The sequence below is a fragment of the Marmota marmota genome, unplaced genomic scaffold, assembly GCF_001458135.2.
Source record: "Marmota marmota marmota unplaced genomic scaffold, marMar, whole genome shotgun sequence".
In the NCBI taxonomy this organism is placed as follows: domain Eukaryota; kingdom Metazoa; phylum Chordata; class Mammalia; order Rodentia; family Sciuridae; genus Marmota; species Marmota marmota.
In genome coordinates this window covers 11432687-11454056 of record NW_026000174.1, presented here as the reverse complement: position 1 = coordinate 11454056, position 21370 = coordinate 11432687, and the positions used below count along the sequence as shown (strand labels likewise).

The window sequence follows — 21370 nt, the reverse complement described above, 5'->3', positions numbered from 1 at the left end:
AATCTTACAATAATACTCAAATGTATCGATAAGAATTTCTCACCCAAGTGAAAATCACCAGAACAATAAAACAGAAATGCTGTGGATCAGAACCTGGCTTCTTCTCCAGCTTCTGTCAGCAGAGAAGGCTCGCTTCCTGTTTATTTGCTCTCAGGTCTTCTCCAGCGCTCCCCCTATTTCACAGTAACCTGGGAGGGGACCCTAGCAGGGCCAGGATGTGCAGAGAGGGTGGCACTGGGGAAGCCAGCTCCTGTGCCTTCTAAGGAAGATTATCCAGACCCGCTGCCCCACCCCCAGCCTGCGGCCTCTGGCTAATCCCGCAGCAGGGGAGGTCAGGGCAGCTCCTCCTCTCCTCCCCCGCAGTCCCCAGGGGCCTGCAGTGACCATCCCTGGGTGCTGCTTATTGAAACACACCTGACCTCTGACCCTCTTCACTGCCCCATCAGGTGGATAGATGACATTATTTTCACTTGGAAAACTGAGGTTTAGCACCTTTTCATGACCTGCCCAAGCCACACAGCTTGGAAGCGGTGGGCCAGGGTTCCAACATAGGTTTGCCTGATCCCTGTCTCTAAGATGGCCCCAGGGTCCTGAGGTGGCCATTTTCATGGGAAGGAGAGGATGACACTCAGGCAGGGTTGACGTCTTGCGGAGAGTCCCCCAGCCTACCAGGAAGGGAGCAACCTAGAGGGATACCTGTGGAGGTCCCGGGAGGCTCCCTGGAGGGGAGGTCTGGGGGCCAACTGCAGCCCCACCAAAGGAAAACAGATTCAAACGAAAACGCTGTCTGCCCTGGCCCCCTGACCTCCCCTCCTGCTTCCCTGGGGCGGCCGCTGGAGGCCTGGAGGGGGCAGGCACAGCCCCTCCCATTGCAGTCTGTCCATCCCCCCCAGGGCGCCGAGACCAGGAAGCGCTCGCCCACACTCAGCAGCCAGTTCAAGCGGTCGCTGGAGCTGCTGATGCGCACGCTGGGGGCCTGCCAGCCCTTCTTCGTGCGCTGCATCAAGCCCAACGAGTTCAAGAAGCCCATGGTGAGCGGATGGCCACGAGGGGACCCCGGAGGCTGGACCGAGGGTGGACGAGGGTCGGGGGATGATGCAAGACTTTGTCCTCTCTGGGGAGTGGCCGGCACCTGAGGGCTTATAGAACTAGACTCCCATTTACTGGAGCCTGGCAGGTGCACCAGAGAGAGCAAGATTCAGTCCAGCTTTACCACCTCCTAGCTGGAGACTGTCTCTGAGTCCCTTTATGCCTCAGTTTCCTTGTGGAAGGAAATGGGGCGATCACACCCACCTCCTGGGCATAGTCTGTGCAATCACGTGGGCAGATTGCGGAGCACACAGCGCTCAGTAGATGGCAGCTGGAGGCTGTGCTCCTTTGAAAGACCCCTCCCTTCAGCCCAGCGCAAGTACCCCCTCCTCCTGGAAACCTCCCCTGGCTCCTCTCACTGGGACTGTCCTCACTCCTCACTCTTCTGATTAACACTTATTGGGCCTTTTCTGTGGAGGGAGCAGACCCTTGTCCTGGGTTGGAGATATGCGTGGGTGTTCAGGGACATTGAGGGGCTTATGCCCTGCAGGCTGCCAGTGCCCGCCCTGTCCCTCCACAGCAGGCTCTGGGAGGTGTTGTTTACCCAGAGCTGGGGCCCTTGGGGTCCGGGGAGGGAGGGAAGGAAGGCCAGGGAAAGTGGCCCAGAGGGAGAGGAAACAGGCTGCGGAAGTCTACCATCCGCACACACTGTCCCCGCCAGGAAATCATTTCCCAGAGTGGGTGACGCCTGTCCCTTTGGGGACTCTGGTTTGTAGGGGCCTGAGAGTCCGAGGGCTCCAGCAATCTCTCCCTCCAGGGCAGGTGGGCCAGGAGGACTGAAGCTGGAACTGTAGGGCACCGTCTCCCCTGGCCTTGAAGTACCCCTGGAACCCTCTGTCAGGCGGGGCCTTGGTCTGGACCTTGGTCTGTGGTCTGGACCTTGGCAGGGGCCTCCTCACTGGTCTCCTGCCTCCTGCTGGCCACCCCTACACTTTAGGGACAGCACTCTCAGAGGCCCATCTAGTCTGTCCCTGCTCCACACCTTCCCTGGCTCCCCAGCCCCACCTTGGTGGCTCCCCACAGCCCCCACATCTGCCATGCACATCTCTCCCTGTCCCCTCAGTGAGCCCCCGGAGCTGGCCCTGCCCTGCCCTGCAGTCGACACAGAAACAGCTTCATAAGTTAGAAAACTGTGCCTTTTCTCTGTTGTCAGCAGCCAGAAAGTTGTCTGAATAGCTAGAGATCTACAATGGCCACATGAAGGGCTCCTGGGACACTGCCGAGCACCCACTACCAGCATGGCTGGACTGTCCTGGACTAGCCTCTTTGCCCTCAAAGTCCCCCACTAGGTCCTTTCAGATGTCCACTCTGTGCATTGGCTCACCCCCCACCCCGCCTGACCTTAGAATACCACTCCTCATCCCTGAAGCCCCCTCTGGGCCTCCCAGGAACCTGAGCCCGTGTCTCCCCTGGGCTCCCACATGGTGCAGCTCCCCACAACGGGGTCCTCACTGCCCGCTGCAATGTGGATGTGACCTGTGCACCTGGGTCCCACCCTGGTTTGCTCCTTGTGCCGTGTTACCTTGGCCTCTCTAGGCCTTTGCGTGGGGCTGCTTAAACACAGGGCAGGGCTGGCCTCCTGGCAGGAGCAGCTCACCTTGACCCCTTGGCTCTGCTGGCAGCTGTTCGACCGGCACCTGTGTGTGCGCCAGCTGAGGTACTCGGGCATGATGGAGACCATCCGAATCCGCCGCGCCGGCTACCCCATCCGCTACAGCTTTGTGGAGTTCGTGGAGCGGTACCGCGTGCTGCTGCCTGGCGTGAAGCCAGCCTACAAGCAGGTACCAGGTCTGAGGTGCAGATGGTGGGAGGGTCGGCCTCCTGTGCTGGCCGGGCAAGAGCCCTGGATTCACAGTGGGTCAATGAGCTGATCAGGTGACATCTGCTTGTCCACCTCAGAGAGTGTTGAGAAGGTGAGGGCTGGGCAGTGGGACAGTCAGAGGGCTCCAGTGGCCATGGTGGTCATTATCTGACTTTCACATGGAGTAAATGGAGGTTTGGAGAAGGTGGGTCCCTGCCTGGATCATGCGACCAGTCGGGGCAGAGCTGGGAGGGCCCTGCCTCCCAGCCTCAAGAGGGACACTTGGAGGGCTTCCTGCTGGTGAGGCTGTCCATTCCCTTGTGCCTACCAGGGCGACCTCCGAGGGACATGCCAACGCATAGCTGAGGCTGTGCTGGGCACCCATGACGACTGGCAGATTGGCAAAACCAAGATCTTTCTGAAGGTGAGCACATCTCCGTCCCCAGGCTGCCTCGGGGGCTGTCAACTCCCATGGGTGGTGTCCCAGGGCTCCCTACAGAGTGAGTTGCCAGGCCAGGTAAGGCGGCCTTGGTGGCAAGGGGAAGGGAGGCTGGCATTTGGGATCCCAGTGTCCTGAGTGAGGCCATTCCTCTCCTTTCCTTGTCGACACAAAGAGATGGCCTGGGGTGGTCTAGAGTGTATCTTAGGTCCTTTCCTGTGACTTCCTGGCAGGCGGGGTTCACCCTGGGTGCCCGCCCATCTCTGGCCCCCTCCCAGCCTCCCAGAGCACAGCAGCTGGAGCTGGGCTCCCACAGGCCGGAGCAGCTATCGGGGGGAGCAGGAAGCTGGCCCTGGGAGTCACGGCCTTGGAGAGCTGCTGTGAGTGGGCCATGGAAGGGCAGCTGAGCAGGGAGTGTGGGCTTCCTCATTTCCATTTCCGCTGGGTTAGATTTCTGGCTGTCCAGGGTAACAGGGCAGGGCTCCTGCCAGTGTGGGGGTGGACGGCCAGGACAGCTGGCCGAGGGAGAGGAACCTCAGCGGGAGGGAGTCTGGGGTCTAGTCTGATTCCTTTTGGGTCGAGGGGCTCGGAGTTCGTCCCTTCATCTCCGGAGCCCTCCTTTCCTCTGGATGTCCACAGCCTGCGTGTCCCACAGCCGCTGGCTGGAAAGCACCTCTGCCAGGCCTCGGAGGGGCTTTCTGTGATCTCATTAAGTCCTCCCGCAGTCCTGTGGGGTAGGAAGCATGCCCATTTCACAGGCCCAGAAAGGAGAAGTGAGTATCACCAGGTCAGGCAGCTAGGATGCAGAGAGCAGGGCTTCTAGCCCAGGATGGTCTAATATCCAGCCCTGTCAGAGGAGGACAGGCAGGGAGCACCATGTCATCTAGAGCCAGGAAACTTGAAGGAGTATCATCATCTCCATCCCTACCTTTCTGGGCTCTTTAGAAATGGTGACATTTTAAGAGGTCAAAGGTGGAAGTCTCGTTCATTCTTCCGTCCTCAGAAGCCCTGACTGAGCAGCTCCTCTGTGCTGTGTGTCTGGGATTGTTTGGTGGAGATGGCTCTCCTATGAGAGTCTCACCTGCCCACAGGCAGGGCCATGTCTGCCTGGCCTGCTGTGACACTGCCCTCAGAAGCCAGCACAGCATGGCGCAGATGTTCTGTTCATGTGTTGAATGAACCAATGAGGCTTCTTCCAACTGGAGTGAGGGTTGGGTCAGGAGCTAGCAGGAGAAAGGGCTGGAAATGTCAGCTGCTGTCAGGATTCTGGAGAGAAATGACAGTGGCCTGGGTAGGGTCCTGGGAAGTCTCTGCTTGGGCAGAGATGGCCATGGGGCAAAGCTGGGGGGGGGCGTGTGAATGGGCCCTATCACCCTGTCCAGGGAAATGATGGTTCTCCTGCTCCGTGGGTCCTGCTGGGCCTCTTGGAAACCTCCACAGCCCCTGATGCGATGGGAGGCCACCCTTGGGTCCGAGCATGTGTGGGAGATTGGGTGGCGCCCCTGAGCCCTAGGCCTGGCCTGGAGGGTCTGGGCGTTGCTCAGGAGCTGTGCCTTCCAGGATCACCATGACATGCTGCTGGAGGTGGAGCGGGACAAGGCCATCACCGACAGAGTCATCCTCCTCCAGAAGATCATCCGGGGGTTCAAAGACAGGTTCGTGCCCCCAACAGCTCCTGCCACCCCAGCCCAGGTTAAGGTGCGAGTGCCCAGGGGGCTCACTATGCTCCCACATGGACACCAGGAGTGGACAGGCACACTGCGGTGCACACGTGGAAAGCACACACATGTTCATACAGACAGAGGAACCAGACGTGAGATTCACAAAGTTCCCCATGCTAGGTAAACCAAGGAACGGTGCGCTGTCCTGTGGGCACACGTGGGCACATGAGGCCGTGAGGCACACTCACGCACCCTCTGTTCATCTCGAGGCCAGTGGAGTTTCCTAAAGAGGAAACTTGAGATTTTATAAATTACAAAGTGCGTCTCATATTTTACGTAAGAGACGTGTGTACGCTTGTGATGATTCACAAATGGGCAGGACTAACTTGAATGTGATTCAGCTCCATGCAAATCTATGACCTGACCCTTTTGCAGTACGTGTGGCCCTTCCCCCACCCTGTATCCACTCACCTGTCCATCTGCTCTCTTCTGTCTGTCCCTTCTTGTATCTATCCACCCACTGATCCCCGCCCACTGGGGCTCATTTGCTGTGGCTGCATCCTTCACCCCCCTGTCTTTTCCTGCTTTCCACACACACTGCTGTCTGATGTGTGGTCTCTCCATCCTCCATCAGGCTGGAGATGACTGTTCTCTGAAGAAGCAGCCTACTGTGTGCAGGAAGACAGCACTGAGCTCCTCAGAGTCAGACAGACAGGGGCTCTAGTCCCAACTTCAAGTCTCAGCTTCCTCATCAATAAAATTGAAAGTTAGACTGTTGAAAGCTCTTATTAGTCTTTTACATTATTTTACTAATTTGTTCAGACACTTCCTCCTTTATCAAGTACCTTTTGAATATCTGCCTTAATGGGCTCATGTGACAAATCTGAGGCAGGAAGAGTGGGAATTATTCTACCCTATTTCTAGAAGAGGATGCTGAGGCACAGAAAGGGTCTGTGTCTTGCCCAAGGTTACACAGCTGGGGCATCACAGAGCTAGGTCCCAGTGTGCTTTCCTGATCCCAAGCCAGTTGTACCCTAGCTGCGTCTAGGCCTAGCTCTGTGCTCTGAGATTCACCCCATCACCACGGCTGTTTCAGGTCCAACTTCCTGAAGCTGAAGAATTCTGCCACACTGATCCAGAAGCATTGGCGGGGATACACCTGCAGGAGGAACTTTGAGTTGGTGAGCCTCCCAGGGCCTGCCCCTACCTGTCCTCCAACCAAAGTCCAGGTCTAGTCTTTGTGGCTCTTCCCAACTGGTCAGCAATGCTTGCTGCTTTTCTTCGGGAACGTTTTGGTGAGTTGTAAGTACTCTGGGGTTACCAGAGACCTCAGAAGGGACCCCCAGAGCGGCTGGGTCCTGTGGACCTCTGTGAAGCAGCGCAGCTGCTGCCTCAGGAGGAGGCCTGTCTGGAACTGGAGACCTGTGCAGCGGAGGCTGCTGCTGGCAGGGTCCTTCTGGGAGGGGTGGCGGCTCAGTCTCTGAGTGCAGGGCCATGTCCTTGCAGATGCGCCTGGGCTTCCTGCGGCTGCAGGCCCTGCACCGCTCCCGGAAGTTGCACCAGCAGTACTGCCTGGCCCGCCAGCGCATCATCCAGTTCCAGGCCCGCTGCCGTGCCTACCTGGTGCGCAAGGCCTTCCGCCACCGCCTCTGGGCGGTGCTCACCGTGCAGGCCTACGCCAGGGGCATGATCGCCCGCAGGCTGCACCGGCGCCTCCGGGCAGAGGTGAGGACCACAAAGTCCCAGCACCCAAGCCCTGCACCCAGAAGGGGTGTCCACCGAGGTGTGTGCTGCCTCAGGCAGATGGGTCAGCCCTGGTGTTGGCCAAGGAGGCCAAGGCCTAGGGGGGACTCTGGAAAGAGATGAGTGCCAAGAAGGCTATGCCAGCTCTGAGGAGTTACAGACCCCACTCCCACCCTCCCAGCCAAGGCTGGGCTGGGCCCCAGTCACCCTAGTGGATCTTCAGAGCCCCCGCAAACCTGGTTTGGCTTTGAGATCCGACCTGCTCTGGAGAGTCTCAGCTGCCCGTTTCCCTGTCTGCCAAACTGCTCATCAGATGCTCTCAGTTCCAGAACCCAGGCTCACCCTGCCATGACAAATACTGCGCCTGTGTTTTGACATTCCTTGGCTGTCCCTTTCCTTAGTACCTGAGGCGCCTAGAGGCAGAGAAAATGAGGCTGGCGGAGGAGGAGAAGCTCCGGAAAGAGATGAGTGCCAAGAAGGCTAAGGAGGAGGCAGAGCGCAAGCATCAGGTGAGCTGGGGACACCTGATGTCCTGGTCTGCTGGCTGGCTCCATGGCTTTCCTCCAGCACAGCCACTCGTCACCTGTCCTGCGATCCTCCTGCCTTCAATCAGGAGGTGTCTCTTCCTAGGCGCACTTGGCGCATGTGGCATTTAGCGCATGTCTCGGCTCTCACTGGGCCAGGCAGGAGGCACCTTCAGGGGGATAAAAAGCCTGAGCAGGGGTCAGCCCCGAGGGCTGTGCAGCCCGATGTGGGAGCACCAGCCACAGGGCTCCTGAACACTTGGACTGAGAGCACTGAGATACCTGATCTAGATTCTGGACGCTTAGTCGGAGGCGAAAGGACTGAGGAGACCTCAGTGTTGTTTCTGTAATACTGATCACAGGTAAAGATGATATTTGGTAAATAACATTATTAAAATTAACATCACGTTTCTTTTTTGGTACAGGGGATTGAAGCCAGGGGTGCTTAAACACCGAGCCACATGCCCAACCCTTTTGTACATTTTCTTTAGAAACAAGGTCTTGGTGAGATGCTGGGGGCCTCGCTAAGTTTGTGAGGCTGGCTTTGAACTCACAATCCTCCTTCTCAGCTTCCCAAGCCACTGGGATTACAGGCGTGCACCACTGTGCTCGGCTTCTTTTTGCTTTTTAAACTATGGCTACTACATGTGTGTCTTATATCATATTTCTGTTGGGTAGTACTTGATCTAGACCTCCGCCCCGTGGCTGTGGGATTTCTGGGTTGGTGCGAAGTGAGCTGCCTGGGGCAGAGGTTCCAGGCTGAGCCCTGGGGGATGGGCAGGGCTACTGGCTGGGCTGCTCCAGAGGCCTCTCTGTGGCCCAGAGGTGCTGGGCATCTATCTGCCTTGCACCGTGAGGGCAGAGCTGAGCGTGGCCAGCCAGGGGGAAGATGGGGGTGCAGTTCTTCCCTGCACTCAGGAGGCCCTGGTAGAGGTTGGGACTGAGGCTGTCCCAACCTTGGGTTCCCCAAGGAAAGCGTGCTTCCTGAGGCTGTGGCACTGGATGCCAACCCCGCCCCTTCTGCCTCACCCCAACCTTCAGGAACGCCTGGCCCAGCTGGCTCGTGAGGACGCAGAGCGCGAGCTGAAGGAGAAGGAGGCCGCTCGGCAGAAGAAGGAGCTGCTGGAGCAGATGGAGAAGGCCCGCCACGAGCCCATCAATCACTCTGACATGGTGGACAAGATGTTTGGCTTCCTGGGGACTTCGGGTGGCCTGCCAGGCCAGGAGGGCCAGGCACCTAGTGGCTTTGAGGTACCAAACTGAGGACAGCCTACACCCCACTGTGTGATGGTCCTTCCTCCTCTTGTGTGTGTCCCCTTGCATTAAAACCCACCTGACCCCTCTGAGCAGAGAATGGTGATGAGCTGGCTCCCAGACCCCATCCAGACCCTGCTTGCCATGTGACCTTAGGCAGGTCACTGTCCCTCTCTGGAGCCTTCTTGAGGAACCACTGTGTTTGGGCAGCAGATAGGACATGCAGAGCCCCTACCCTCCTGGAGGAGGAGCTGGCTCTGCAGGGAGGATGTGAGATGGCAGTCAACCTGAGTCTGCTCCAGGCCCTCCCACCTGAGGCCCACATGGCAGGGAACCCCTCTGTGTCCATCAGGACCTGGAGCAAGGGCGGATGGAGATGGTGGAGGAGGACGTGGATGCGGCCCTACCCCTGCCTGACGAGGACGAGGAGGACCTCTCTGAGTACAAATTCGCAAAGTTTGCTGCCACCTACTTCCAGGGCACAACCACACATTCCTACACCCGGCGGCCACTCAAACAGCCGCTGCTCTACCATGATGATGAGGGTGACCAGCTGGTGAGGCCTGCCTGCTGCTGGTCCCTGCTAGCAAGGCCGGGCTGGGGCTGTGGGTGCTGCCCGGGTGGCATGTCCTGGGTGGGCAGGGCCTGGGTCTGACTGCCGTCTCCTACCTGGGGCACAGCCTAGGGCCAGAACACGTGGGCGGGTGTTTCTCCAAGCCTTCTCCTCGAATCCGGGCTGTCTCCATGGTGTTAGCAACGTCCTCTGCTCCGGTTTCCTGACATCTGCGCTCTGCCCCCAGGCGGCTCTGGCAGTCTGGATCACCATCCTGAGGTTCATGGGGGACCTCCCAGAGCCCAAGTACCACACAGCCATGAGTGACGGCAGCGAGAAGATCCCTGTGATGACCAAGATTTATGAGACTCTGGGCAAGAAGACATACAAGAGGGAGCTGCAGGCCCTGCAGGGCGAGAGTGAGGTCAGACCAAGGTTCCCCCCTCCCCCCGAGTTGATGACCCTCCCAGGCCAGTGGAGAGGACTGCCTGGCCTCAGCGCCCTGAGCAGAAAGAGCACCCTGCGATTTGCCTCACCTCCCCTATCCCCAGCCTTCTCTCTCTACTTATGGAAGCAAAAGTGTGAAAGTTGTGTAAACTGTGAAGTGATGGTGACCCAGGGGCTCATGGCAGAGCAGGACTTTGCTGTTGGAGCCAGCTCCTGTGGCGACTCTTTGGGGGGGAGGGTTTGGGGGGTCATTATGCTTTTCTGAGTCCGTTTCCCATTTGCCAGCTGGCTGGTGGGGGTGGGTGCAGGGTGGCAGGGTGCAGGGTGGGACGTGTCTTGTGTCAGTGTGGAGGTCAGCTGATCCCAGGTGCAGCCCACTGTCAGGTGGTCTTGTCTTTGCTTTCTGCCCAGTCACTTGCCCCTGACCCTAGTTGGTCCTGCAGGCCCAACTCCCTGAGGGGCAGAAGAAGAGCAGTGTGAGGCATAAACTGGTGCACTTGACCCTGAAGAAGAAGTCCAAACTCACAGAGGAGGTGAGAGTGGACCCCGGGGCCTTAAGCTGCAGCCGACTGAGCTGGGACCCCCCAGGAGCAGGAGTAGGAGTCAATGCTGCCTGTCTTTAGGGGACAGGACAACGTGGTGGGGGGATTGAGCAGACAGGACGGCATGGAAAATGCGGTGGGCTCAGGCTGGGGCCAGGGAGGGCTTCGCAGAGCAGGAATGGAGAGCGTCCGAGTGGTGCAGGGTGAGGGGGTCACTTCCTTCGGACACCTGCCTGGGGCGTTTGATCAAAGGACCTTTCAGGTGGGCGCTCCTCTGTGGCTGAGATAAGAGAGCGTCTGCTCCCCTGAGTGCTCTGAGCTCACTCAGTCGGTCCCCTCATCTTCTGAGCACTGTCCTGGTCCTAGGGCTCCAGGGTGGTGCAGGCTGGTGGGGGCTGCGATGCAGACACAGACCATGGCATTCACAGCTTGGGCCCCACACACTCCTCCTTGCACACACCTAAAATACCTCCTTCCCCTTTTCTTCCTGGGAATCTCCTCTTCCCAGGATCCTCTTCCTCGCCCCTTATTACAAAGTCAGAGGCTACTGCTTTGCCTCTGCCCTTGTCCCATCCCCACCTGACACAAGATGCTAGTCTTGTGGGCTCAGATTTGAATCCCAGCTCTGTACTTGGAATCAGAGGAGCCAAGGCAAGAAAATGCCCACTCCCAGGGGTCATGGGAGAGGGGCCCAAGATGGCAGCAGAGGTGCTCAGGAGATGTGGGAACCTTCCACAGCCCTCCCCATCTGTAACCCACACTCCAGCTCCTCACTGCATCTGGGCAGAGTGTGGGGCTGCTGCTGTGGCCCCAGACAGGGGACACTGATTCCTAGGAACCAGTTCTGAAGCTGGGCACACTGGGGTCAGGGGCCTTGGTGACTGTGTGGGTGGAACCCAGGCTGTACTCTGGTGCCACAGATGTATGAGGGACCCCACCCCAGAGAGGGGGGGGGGGTTCCATTCTGGCTGAACGGTCCTCCCCCAGTGGAGGCTGGGAGTGGGTGTCAAGGAAGGTTTGGGGGAAACGTCTTCCAGAAGCGGAGGTGCCAGGCCAGTGCTCCCAGGCCATGTGAGCAGCTCTTGGCCCAGCGTCTGGTCTGCAGGGAGGGGTGGTGGCAGCAGCAGGGTCAGTGGTGGGGAGCCCAACTCCTCTGCCTGCTGCCTGGATCTGCTCTGGAGACTGGGCAGTTTCAGGTCCCCAGCTTCACCTGCCCTTAACTGTGTCCCCTGGCCCAGGTGACGAAGAGGCTGCATGATGGGGAGTCCACGGTGCAGGGCAACAGCATGCTGGAGGACCGGCCCACCTCCAACCTGGAGAAGCTGCACTTCATTATCGGCAACGGCATCCTGCGGCCAGCACTGCGGTCAGCACCTGAGGGGCTCAGGGAGGCCACGAGGGGGCGCCCGGCACCCCCGGGCAGGGCTGGAAGGCTTAAGGCAGCTGTGTTGTGACTTCATCACCTTAGCAACAGATTAAGCCAAAGGCCTGTGTTTGCCTCTGCTGCCAGCTGGCTGCGCCACGTCAGGTTCCTTGGTCTCTCTAAGCCTTTTTTTCTTATCTATAAAGAATAAAAATAATGGTGCCTACCTCCTAGGCTCATGGAAAGTCACAAAGACAAGAAGTGCGTAAAAATCATGGAGCACAGTAGGCCCTCAGTAATAGTAACTATGACTATTGTTACCTGAGTTCAGGATCACCATGGGCAGCATGCTGGGGGGACCCTGCCGCTGTACCCTCCCCTGAGGCCAGGAGAGCCTCTATCTAGGCAGCAGTGGTCAGGGATGTGATGCAAAGACCTGGGAGTCACCAGGAGCAAGTAAGGGATCTGCCCAGCTAGGCGGGGTGAGGGTGGGCAGGCTTCCCCAACCGCAGCAGCACAGGAAGGGGTGAGGCGAGCCGAGCCCATGAACTTGTTTGCTGCTGTGGGCTGGCCTGCAGGGAGGGGTAGTGGCAGCAGCAGGGTCAGTGACGGGGAGCCCCATTTTCCTGATGAGAAAACAGGTTCAGAGTGGGGAAGAAACTTGCCCAGGGTCACCTGGCCTCCCAGACCTCCTGCCTTCCAGGAGAGTCTCCTCCTGTCACTCCCCAAAGCCAGGTACTGCCTTGCTTGAGGGCCACCCCTCTAAAAGGGAATGGTAGCCACCCAGTCTTCTCACTGTCACAGCCTCCATGTTGGGATGCCTGGACCAAGAGTAGGAAGGCTGAGGAATGAACCCTGAGGGACCACGACAGTGCCTCCAGTAGCAGGGGATAAGATTTTCACGGGTCTGTGGCAAGACGAGAACTGCAGCTACAGTTGTCTAACTTTAAGCGTTGCTCTTGGTTCTGAGATTTAGACCTCTGGAATTTGGGGCCTTTTTTTAAAAAAAAAATACTGGGATTGACCCTTGGTCCTCACACATGCCAGGCAAGGGCTCTACCACTGAGCTGCACTCCCTACCTGGCTTTGGATATCTTAGATGACCTTCGTTTTAGGAAATAGGGTAGTGTGCAGGGTGTGTGTATAGGTATGTGTGTGTTTTAGATGTTCTTATTTTGTCATGATTAAAAAGAGTTGGCAACTTCTGAAATTTAAACCATATTGGCCCACAATCACTCAAAATTGGAAAGCCACTGAATCAGATCATCCCTCTTCCTGCCCAGGGCAGCCAAGAGGAGCAGCAAGTGCCCCCTGGTGGTCAGCATGCCACTACGCGCCCTCCCTCAGCCCTGAGACAGCAGGCTCTCTTAAAGGCTTAGGGACCAAGAGAGACATTGCTCACAACAGCAGTGACCATCACAGCTGCCCTTTCATGAAGCCCCTATGCCAGGCCCTGTGCAGGGTGTTTTACACACCTTGACTTATATTTTTGCACAGCAATCCTGAGAGGATCCCTTTAAAATGAAAACAAAAATTACTTTCATCTTAGCACAAAAGTAATAGCCACTTAAAATCCCAACATTACAGGAATGCATCTGGAGAAGTTAGAGTCTCCATTCATCCAGCCCCAAGTGCTGGGGTTGTTTTTGCTGTACCAGCTTCCATTAGTAGAAACTATCCCTGACTATGGGCTGGGGTCAGAGAATGGAGCCCACCCATCTGCCTGGGCCAGCCAGCAGGTCGGGGACCAGACAGGGGCAGGCCTGTGCTTCTCATCAGCATTGCCACCAGGGGCTGTGGCTGCTGTGCCCAGAGCAGGATACGTACCACCACCTTTGCATGGTGGACTCTGGATTGGAGTTATCAACGTGCTTCCTGCCTGATGATCCTGTCTCTAAAGCAAGACTCTCTTCGGTGGCTCCCTAGAGCACTGGGCTCAGGCTCCCCGACCTGGCACACTCTGCCTCCCCCTGGATGATCTTGGGCATGTTGGATCACACTGTGATGTCGCATCATCACACCTGCTGCTGGGAGCGGTGGGGTGGGGCTGTTCCTCTGAGGCAGTTCTCCTCCTGCCTAGGGATGAGATCTACTGCCAGATCAGTAAGCAGCTCACCCACAACCCCTCCAAGAGCAGCTACGCCCGGGGCTGGATCCTCGTGTCTCTCTGCGTGGGCTGCTTCGCCCCCTCTGAGAAGTTTGTTAAGGTAGGGAGGCCCCCAGGAGGAAGAGGAGCCAGGCCCTGTCCTGGCATCGAGGGGAGAAAGCAGAGGAGGCGGCCCAGCAGGGCCTGGAGCCTCTCAGGCTTCACCACCTCCCACCCAGACCCATCCTACACCAGTAGGATGCCCAGGCAGCCACCACTTTGTTCAGTCCCACCACCCCTGGCCCCATTCTACTGAGCTTGAGTCAGTCAGGAGGGTGTCTTGGGCCCTCTGAGCACGTCACTTGGGTCAGGCACTTCAGTTCAACTCAGAGCTAGGCCTTGGGTTCTGGGGATGCCAGCCTGACTGGAGGGTGCTGTGAGCTTGGAGGAGGTGGTAGAGTCCAAACAGGGCCCTGGAGGAGGACAGTTATGCCAGGGACAGGGGAGATGGTGGTATGGGGTGAGGCTGGAGACATGGCAGAGAAAGGTGGAGCTGGACTGTGTGGTTTTCTTGCTGAGCCACAGTACATGTCCTGAGGGCCGCAGGAGCCATGGCTGGAGCATGGAGAGGAGGGGTGTGGGCAGTCCTACCTTGAGAGGCAGGTCCCGAGTGTGGGCAAGGGGCTGAAGGCTGCTGGAATGGTCCAGGCTGGGGAGGCCCAGGGAGGCTGGCTGGAAGCTGCCTCATTGGGTCCCCTGTCTGTAGTACCTGCGGAATTTCATCCATGGGGGACCGCCTGGCTATGCCCCATACTGTGAGGAGCGCCTGAGGAGGACCTTTGTCAATGGGACTCGGACGCAGCCACCCAGCTGGCTGGAGCTGCAGGTGCGTCCCCGCCCGCAGCAAGTGTGTATTCAGTGCACCCCAGTGCCCCAGAAATGCTCCCTGCTTTGAGTTCTGTTCCTCTGTTCTGGAGTCCCAGGCCCACCAGAACAGAAAAGCCCCCAAAGGATCAATGGCTTTGTACCAAAATCACTTGGGCAAGAGGGATTCCCTCTGCATCTCCGAGGCTCTGCCAGCAACCTGGGGATGGTGATACTCATCTTGCAGGGTCTTGTGATGTCCTTATGTGAAATAAGGTCAGAAGCCCGACCTGTGGCAGTGCCCAACCTCCCAGTCCCAGGGGCCCGGCTCAGAGGCCTTGCTCAGGGGCCCTGAAGGTCCCATTAGAATGGGCTGTGGAGCACGGCTCCTCAGGCTCCTGTGACAGGGATAGTGTCCTGGTGGGATGGCAGGGACCTGGGGTCTAGGGGCAGATCCCATTCACTCAGTGGGAGCAGGGGGCCAGAGTCCAGAGAGAGTAAGCTGGTCAGAAGTGAAGGGATCCTCAAACTCTCTGGGGTCACTTCCAGGCCACTAAGTCCAAGAAGCCCATCATGTTACCTGTGACATTCATGGATGGGACCACCAAGACCCTTCTGACGGACTCAGCAACCACAGCCAAGGAGCTATGCAATGCGTTGGCCGACAAGATCTCGCTCAAGGACCGCTTTGGGTTCTCCCTGTACATCGCCCTGTTTGATAAGGTAAGGTGGAGCCCCATCACCTCCTGATGCCACTCTGGGTGGGGGAACTACCTTCTTCTGTCCCAGTGCTGACTCCTGGCTCAGGTGACTCCAGCCAGGGGTAGCCCCGGTTCTCGCTGACTCATTAGGATGGGTGCTGGGGGCGCTCTTCAGTCGTGTGGGCCCAGGTAGGAAGAATCCTCTGTTGGTGCTGAGAAGGAACAGGGCCCCGACAGGCAGCAGGCAGCCAGTTCTCTCACAACCGTTCCCTGCGTGGTTGCTGTGCTGTGGGCTGGGGAAATGACAAGCGGTCACACATTTCTTCTGTAGCAGCATGTGTGAGCCTATTGGGCTTGGGGACTGCAGGCTCCTCTGCTGCCTTCTTCTCCACCCGGCAGGTCCAGGGACAGAACCTTGTTCTGGACACTCTGCCAGGATTTTTCTCACTTGTAGATTTCAGTGACAGTTTGTCCAACAGCTTCACAAAGGATTTGTACTAGGAAATTGCAACTTCCCCATAAGTGTGCCCATGACTGAGGCTGGAAAGTTAATAATTTAGGGTGACAGCTCAGAACCCATGGGACCTGGGGATCCCATTTGGGTCTGCCTTCTAGGGGACCTAGGGCACATCCTGCTTCTCTCTGGGTCTGTTTTCTATCTGGACCAGGACCACAGCTGGTGGCTTCCTGTAGTCCTTCCCTGACTCCATGCCTGCCCACCCTTCTACTGGGCCTTCTCTCCGGTGCCCACAGGTGTCCTCCCTGGGCAGTGGCAGTGACCATGTCATGGACGCCATCTCTCAGTGTGAGCAGTATGCCAAGGAGCAGGGTGCCCAGGAGCGCAATGCCCCCTGGAGGCTCTTCTTCCGAAAAGAGGTCTTCACACCCTGGCACAACCCCTCAGAAGACAACGTGGCCACCAACCTCATCTACCAGCAGGTGGTGCGCGGGGTCAAGTTCGGGGAGTACAGGTGTGAGAAGGTGAGTGACGGCAAATCCTGTACTGCGCTTGCTTGGCCCACAGACTCCTTTTTACCCAATCTGGGCCAGGTGCTCCTGTCTGTGACCTATCATCAGCTAATGCTGAGAGTGGCTGCTTGCAGCTGGACCTTCTCCAGGCCTCTGCTGGACTTAAGACGACCTGCCTCACAGGAGCTGTGAGGAGGAGATACAATGATGGTAGCGGGGTCTTTGAAGAGTATACTGAGTTCCACCCCTGGAAGGTGTCCTACACGTTGCTGTGACTGCATGGCATAGTGTGTGTGCTTATGGTTCTGGGTTAGTCCAGTAAACTCTGCTCTGAATGGGAAACAGATTCAGTCCTTTAGACCAGAATTTACAAGTGTGTATCCTCTGTCTCCTCCTGAGGACTGGAGCAATGTGGTCGTCTTGTTTTTGGTGATGGTGATGGTGCTGCTTATGGTATTTAGGGTTCTGCTGGCGATTGTGGTGGAGGGTGAGGATGGGCATGAGGACAGTGGTGCCTGGTGGTGGGGTGGTGGAGGTGGTGATGGTGTTGGTGCTAGTGTCGTTATTGGTGGTGGTGATGGCAGTGTTGATGGTGGTAATGATGCTGTGGTTGGTAGTGATGTTGTTGGTGTTGATGGTATTCATTGTTGGAACAGCCATATTAGTTGCTGAAATTCTGAAATGCTTCAAACTCACTGGAAAATATTGATTGCCTTTAAAGCCCCCAGAGTTTTTCTCTATTGCCCCTGCTACTGGAGCCCTGGGGAGCCCCAGGTAGGCATCACCCAGCAGAGAGGCAGCAAATGCCCAGTGTTCACCTGGTCCTCTGAAGCCTGTGTGCAGAGCCACTGGTTGTTCACACTTGGACACCCCCAGGGGCAGAGTGATGGTGATGGAGACGGTAACGGTGATGCACTCCCTCTCTGTTCATCCCCCGCGGTCCCAGGTCTCCCATTATCCAGGACAGGCACATCCTCTTCTTCTGCTCATCCGCCCCGGTTGCTGTAGCAGAGGGCTGGACATGCAGTGGCTGGCCCATTCCTGGCAGGCTGACTGGCCTCTTCAGCTCATATGCCCCTGGTCAGAGTCTAGCATAGAGCTAATGGGACCCAGGAGAAGGCAGGGGTGCGGCCCTCAGGAACACCCCAGCAAATCAGTGAAAATGCAGGGTCCCAAGGGGCAGGGCCCAGAACTACAGGAGACAGGGCCAGGAGAGCAACCTGAAGGCTTTAGGAGTCTGGAAGGGCAGAGGGTACGGGCCGCACGCATGACTGAGGTCCCCTCCCACAGGAGGATGACCTGGCAGAGCTGGCCTCCCAGCAGTACTTTGTGGACTATGGCTCTGAGATGATCCTGGAGCGCCTGCTGAACCTTGTCCCCACCTACATCCCGGACCGCGAGATCACACCCCTGAAGACACTTGAGAAGTGGGCCCAGCTGGCCATTGCTGCCCACAAGAAGGTAGGAGGGCATCAGGGGACAGAGAGATGGGGGAGGAGCGTGCAGTCCAGGTAGTCATGGTCCCACCTGGCATCTCCTGTTTGTGGGGCTGCAGGGGTCAAGACCTCCACACTTCTCCCCTGTGGACATGGGTTCACATGGGTCTTCTGTCATCCAATGTTTTGGTCAGCTTTTTTGTCACTGTGACCAAAAGACCTGACAAGAAAACATAGAAGAGGAAAAAGATCACTTTGACTCACAGTTTGAGAGTTTTCAGTGCATAGAGGGCCAGCTCCACAGCTCTGAGCCTGAGGTGAGGCACAGCATCCCAGTGGAAGGGCATGGTGGAGGGAAGCAGCTCAGGACATGACCAGGAAGGACAGGGAGAGAGGGAGAGAGAGAGAGAGAGAGAGAGAGAGAGAGAGACAGACAGACAGACAGACAGACTGACACTCACCAGGAACAAAATATAAACCCCAAAGGCACACCCCCATTGACCTATCTCCTCCAGCCACACCCTACGTGCCTATAGTTATCACCCAGTTAATCCATATCCATGGATTAATCCACCTATGAGGTCACACCTTTCATAATCTAATTATTTCACCTCTGAAATTTCTTTCCTTATCTCACACATGTGCTTTTCAGGGACACTGAACATCCAAACCATAACAACCACTCTGGGCTGGGATCCAGGGACACAGAGAAGAGTCAAATTCAGTCCTAGCTTCCTGAGATCACAGGGTCTTGTGGTGGCCTTGCCTTATGTCTCATCAACTGTTTATGAGGCTGAGCTTCCAAGAGGGAAGTAGAGGGGGTGCCTTAGGTTGCAACTAGGAAATGCCCCTTCTTTTCCCTAAAAGAAAAGAATGCCAGTCGCCTTCCTGTCTGGAGAATGAGGTATAGCCCCTGCTTGCAGCCAGATATGAGCAGTTCCCAGCCAAGCTCAGGGGCCTGCCTAAGTGGAACAGGGGCCCTCAGGTGGGCTGGGGGCACTGACTGCTGGCAGAGGACCCATAGGCCTTCCCATCTCCAAGATCCCTGCTGTCTCACAGCAGACTCCTCTTGGCAAACTAGTTGACGCACTCTCTCATCCCCTGCATCCAGGCCTCCCTCACATGGAGCCCCATGCTGCCCTCGCAGGGGGCCAGATGTGAATGACTCTTGTGGGGTGGGAAGGCTGTTAGTTGGCTGGAGCTGTTTTAGTGAAGCAGTACAGGCCCGGGGCTGAAAGGACAGATGTTTACACCTCTGTTCCAGAGTGGAAGTGCGGACTGGGGTGTTGGCAGAGTTGGTTTCTATGGAGGCCTCTCCTTGCCCGCAGAGGGCATCTTCTCCATCTGTCTCCACATGGTCTTTCCTCTATGCTCATGCAGGTCTGTGTCAGTTTCCTCTTCTTATAAGGACATCAGTCATTGGAGTAGGATCCACCCTAAAGATGGCATTTTAACTTCCGATGGCATTTTAACTTCCAAGAGACCTTATCTCCAAATATGGTTACCAGGAGGTTTAGGACTTCAACACATGAATTTGTTGGCGGGGTGGGGGTGGTGGACACAATTCAAACTAAAACTGAGAGAGGTATTTTAAAGACATCTCATTCTGGGGGCTGGGGTTGTGGCTCAGTGGTAATGTGCTTGCCTAGCATGCGTGAGGCACTGTGTTCGATTCTCAGCACCACATACAAATAAATAAAATAAAGGTCCATCAACAACTAAAAAAAAATTTAAAAAAATCTCATTCTGAAATAATTGCAAACTTCCAGAGAAGTTGCAAGTTCAAAAACTAGACCTGTTATGCACGTTTCATCTGGACTAAGCCACCTTTGCTTTGTGATTCTCTCTCTCTGCATACCTACATATTATTTTTCTGAACGTTTTGAGATTCATTGCAGTGTCAATGTCAAGCACGTCACCCTGAGTGCTCACTCTTCCAAGGTCTGACCTTCTCCAAGATGGAAATGGGGCAGTCTGAGCTGGCACACACCATTATCTTTATCCTTGTCTGTGTCTACATATTGTCAAAACCATGAGTTCATTCTGATCCTTCTAATTCCACCTCAACGCACGGAGGTCTCACAAGGGCCCCGGGGGACGTGTTTGGAGTAACAAAGCACTAGTGCTTTTGTTCCTTGCCAGGGCCATTGCAGTCCCCTTGCTGTTGGCCTTACCTCTGGTCTGTAATCCTTCCTCTGTACCTGACCTTTCTAAGGCCTGGACCTACCCGGTTTCTGCTGAACTGGGAACTCCCTGGGGGTGGCACCCATGTTTTCTCTGTGTCCCAGGACCTGCACAGAGGCAGTATGAATCCACACAAGGGCTCACTGATATCAACTGGGGGTGACGTGGGCTGCTGTGGAACAGGGTGAGGCCATCAGGAACAGGGTGAGGCCATCAGGAACAGGGTGAGGCCATCAGGAATGCACAGGAGGACACAGGAGCCCTGGGCCACCCCTGACTAGCGGCAGGGATGTATGATTTCTAGAACTTATATACTGTCTTCTACCTTCTTTCCCTCTCTGTCCTCTCCAGGGGATTTATGCCCAAAGGAGAACGGATGCCCAGAAGGTCAAAGAGGATGTGGTCAATTATGCCCGCTTCAAGTGGCCCTTGCTATTCTCCAGGTTTTATGAAGCCTATAAGTTCTCAGGTAACCCCTGGTCTCCCAGTCTCTCAGTTCACAGCAGAGAGGGGAACTTAGCCCAGCTCCCCGTCAGCGGACTCCTGCCTGCAGGGTGCCTGCTCTTTTTAGATCATGCTGCAGAGTTGCTCTGTCACCCTGCAGTCCAACAGTGACTCCATGACACATAGTAGATGCTCATGGTGTGCTGGGTTGAACAACTGGATGAGGACTGCAATCATTAAAGCACCCCACGGTGGGCCAGCTGTGCTAAGCTGTCTCCCCGAAGCTGAGTGTGGGCAAGGTTGTGCCAATTGCCCAGGCCCTTTGCTCAGCCATCCTTGGGCCATCGTTACTGGGCATCTGCTCTGTGCCAGGCCCTATGCTGATGCTGGGCTTCACAGAATCATCAGATGTTAGGGCCACAGGGAGCCGTGGGGCTCTGTTGTCCAACCCCACATTCCACCTTGGTGCAGGAAAGGACTTGTCCAGAGCTGCACAGAGACCATGGCAGATATGACTGAAGCCGGGTTTCCTGACCCAGCACTCTCTTCCCTGCACCTTATCTCCAAATATGGTTACTGCACCTTGGGTTTTGGCTTGTTGAGCCGCTGTGCTCTCTGAGCCGCAGTTTTCTTGCTCACAAAATGGGAATCGTTATACTTCTGTCCTAGTCGCCTCCTTGACAGTTATGATAATCAGGAGGGGCTGGATCCAGGAGTGGGGAGGCCACCTTCCAAGTGTCTCTGTCACTGTCGCAGGTCCCAATCTCCCTAAGAATGATGTCATTGTGGCTGTCAACTGGACAGGCATCTATTTTGTGGATGAGCAGGAGCAGGTGCTTCTGGAGCTGTCCTTCCCAGAGATCATGGCTGTGTCCAGCAGCAGGTGAGGAGAAGCACGTGGAGCACAGATGGACCTGCAGGGAAGGAGGGGGTACAGGGCATCACGGGTTGTGGGGGGCACAGGCACAGTGGCCTGTCCTGGCTTCACACAGCCGAGCTGTTTGTGCTGCGCTACGCAGCCCTCAGGCCCCTCCCACAAGGGGCCTCAGGGATGGTAAAGGTGGCTCTGAGGTGGCCTCAGCGGGGTAAAAGGACAGTCAGAGGCAGGTCAGTGTGTGCAAGAGGGCTTCAGGGTTCACCTCTGTGTTCCCATTCCTAAAGTAGGGTTCTGGATATTTTCCTTCAATAACAGGGAGGGAGTAATAAATGACAGGGGAACTCTTTGTAAACCTTAAGTTGCCCTGCACACAGGCGGTGGGGGCGGTTTCCT

The 21370-nt window shown here is 56.6% G+C and overlaps 1 protein-coding gene across 12 annotated transcripts in view; it reads left to right on the top strand.

The window, feature by feature from the left end:
- Myo7a (myosin VIIA) overlaps positions 1–21370 on the top strand; it is a 79215-nt gene that overhangs the window by 38294 nt on the left and 19551 nt on the right. For 7 of the 12 annotated variants that reach the window (XR_007342251.1, XM_048788006.1, XM_048788012.1 and 4 more), the window contains 20 exons: positions 894–1031; positions 2712–2870; positions 3222–3314; positions 3563–3709; positions 4890–4984; positions 6087–6171; positions 6497–6715; positions 7135–7242; positions 8299–8508; positions 8864–9067; positions 9312–9488; positions 9943–10044; positions 11292–11419; positions 13497–13623; positions 14269–14388; positions 14916–15089; positions 15821–16048; positions 17327–17497; positions 20008–20125; positions 20857–20983. Coding sequence is in view for 11 of the 12 variants with exons in the window: in XM_048788006.1 (XP_048643963.1) it covers positions 894–1031; positions 2712–2870; positions 3222–3314; positions 3563–3709; positions 4890–4984; positions 6087–6171; positions 6497–6715; positions 7135–7242; positions 8299–8508; positions 8864–9067; positions 9312–9488; positions 9943–10044; positions 11292–11419; positions 13497–13623; positions 14269–14388; positions 14916–15089; positions 15821–16048; positions 17327–17497; positions 20008–20125; positions 20857–20983 (2930 nt within the window). In the remaining variant the exon portion in view is untranslated. The remainder of the gene's footprint in view (positions 1–893; positions 1032–2711; positions 2871–3221; positions 3315–3562; positions 3710–4889; positions 4985–6086; positions 6172–6496; positions 6716–7134; positions 7243–8298; positions 8509–8863; positions 9068–9311; positions 9489–9942; positions 10045–11291; positions 11420–13496; positions 13624–14268; positions 14389–14915; positions 15090–15820; positions 16049–17326; positions 17498–20007; positions 20126–20856; positions 20984–21370) is intronic. The other 5 variants (XM_048788010.1, XM_015477378.2, XM_048788008.1 and 2 more) reach the window with 4 other exon arrangements.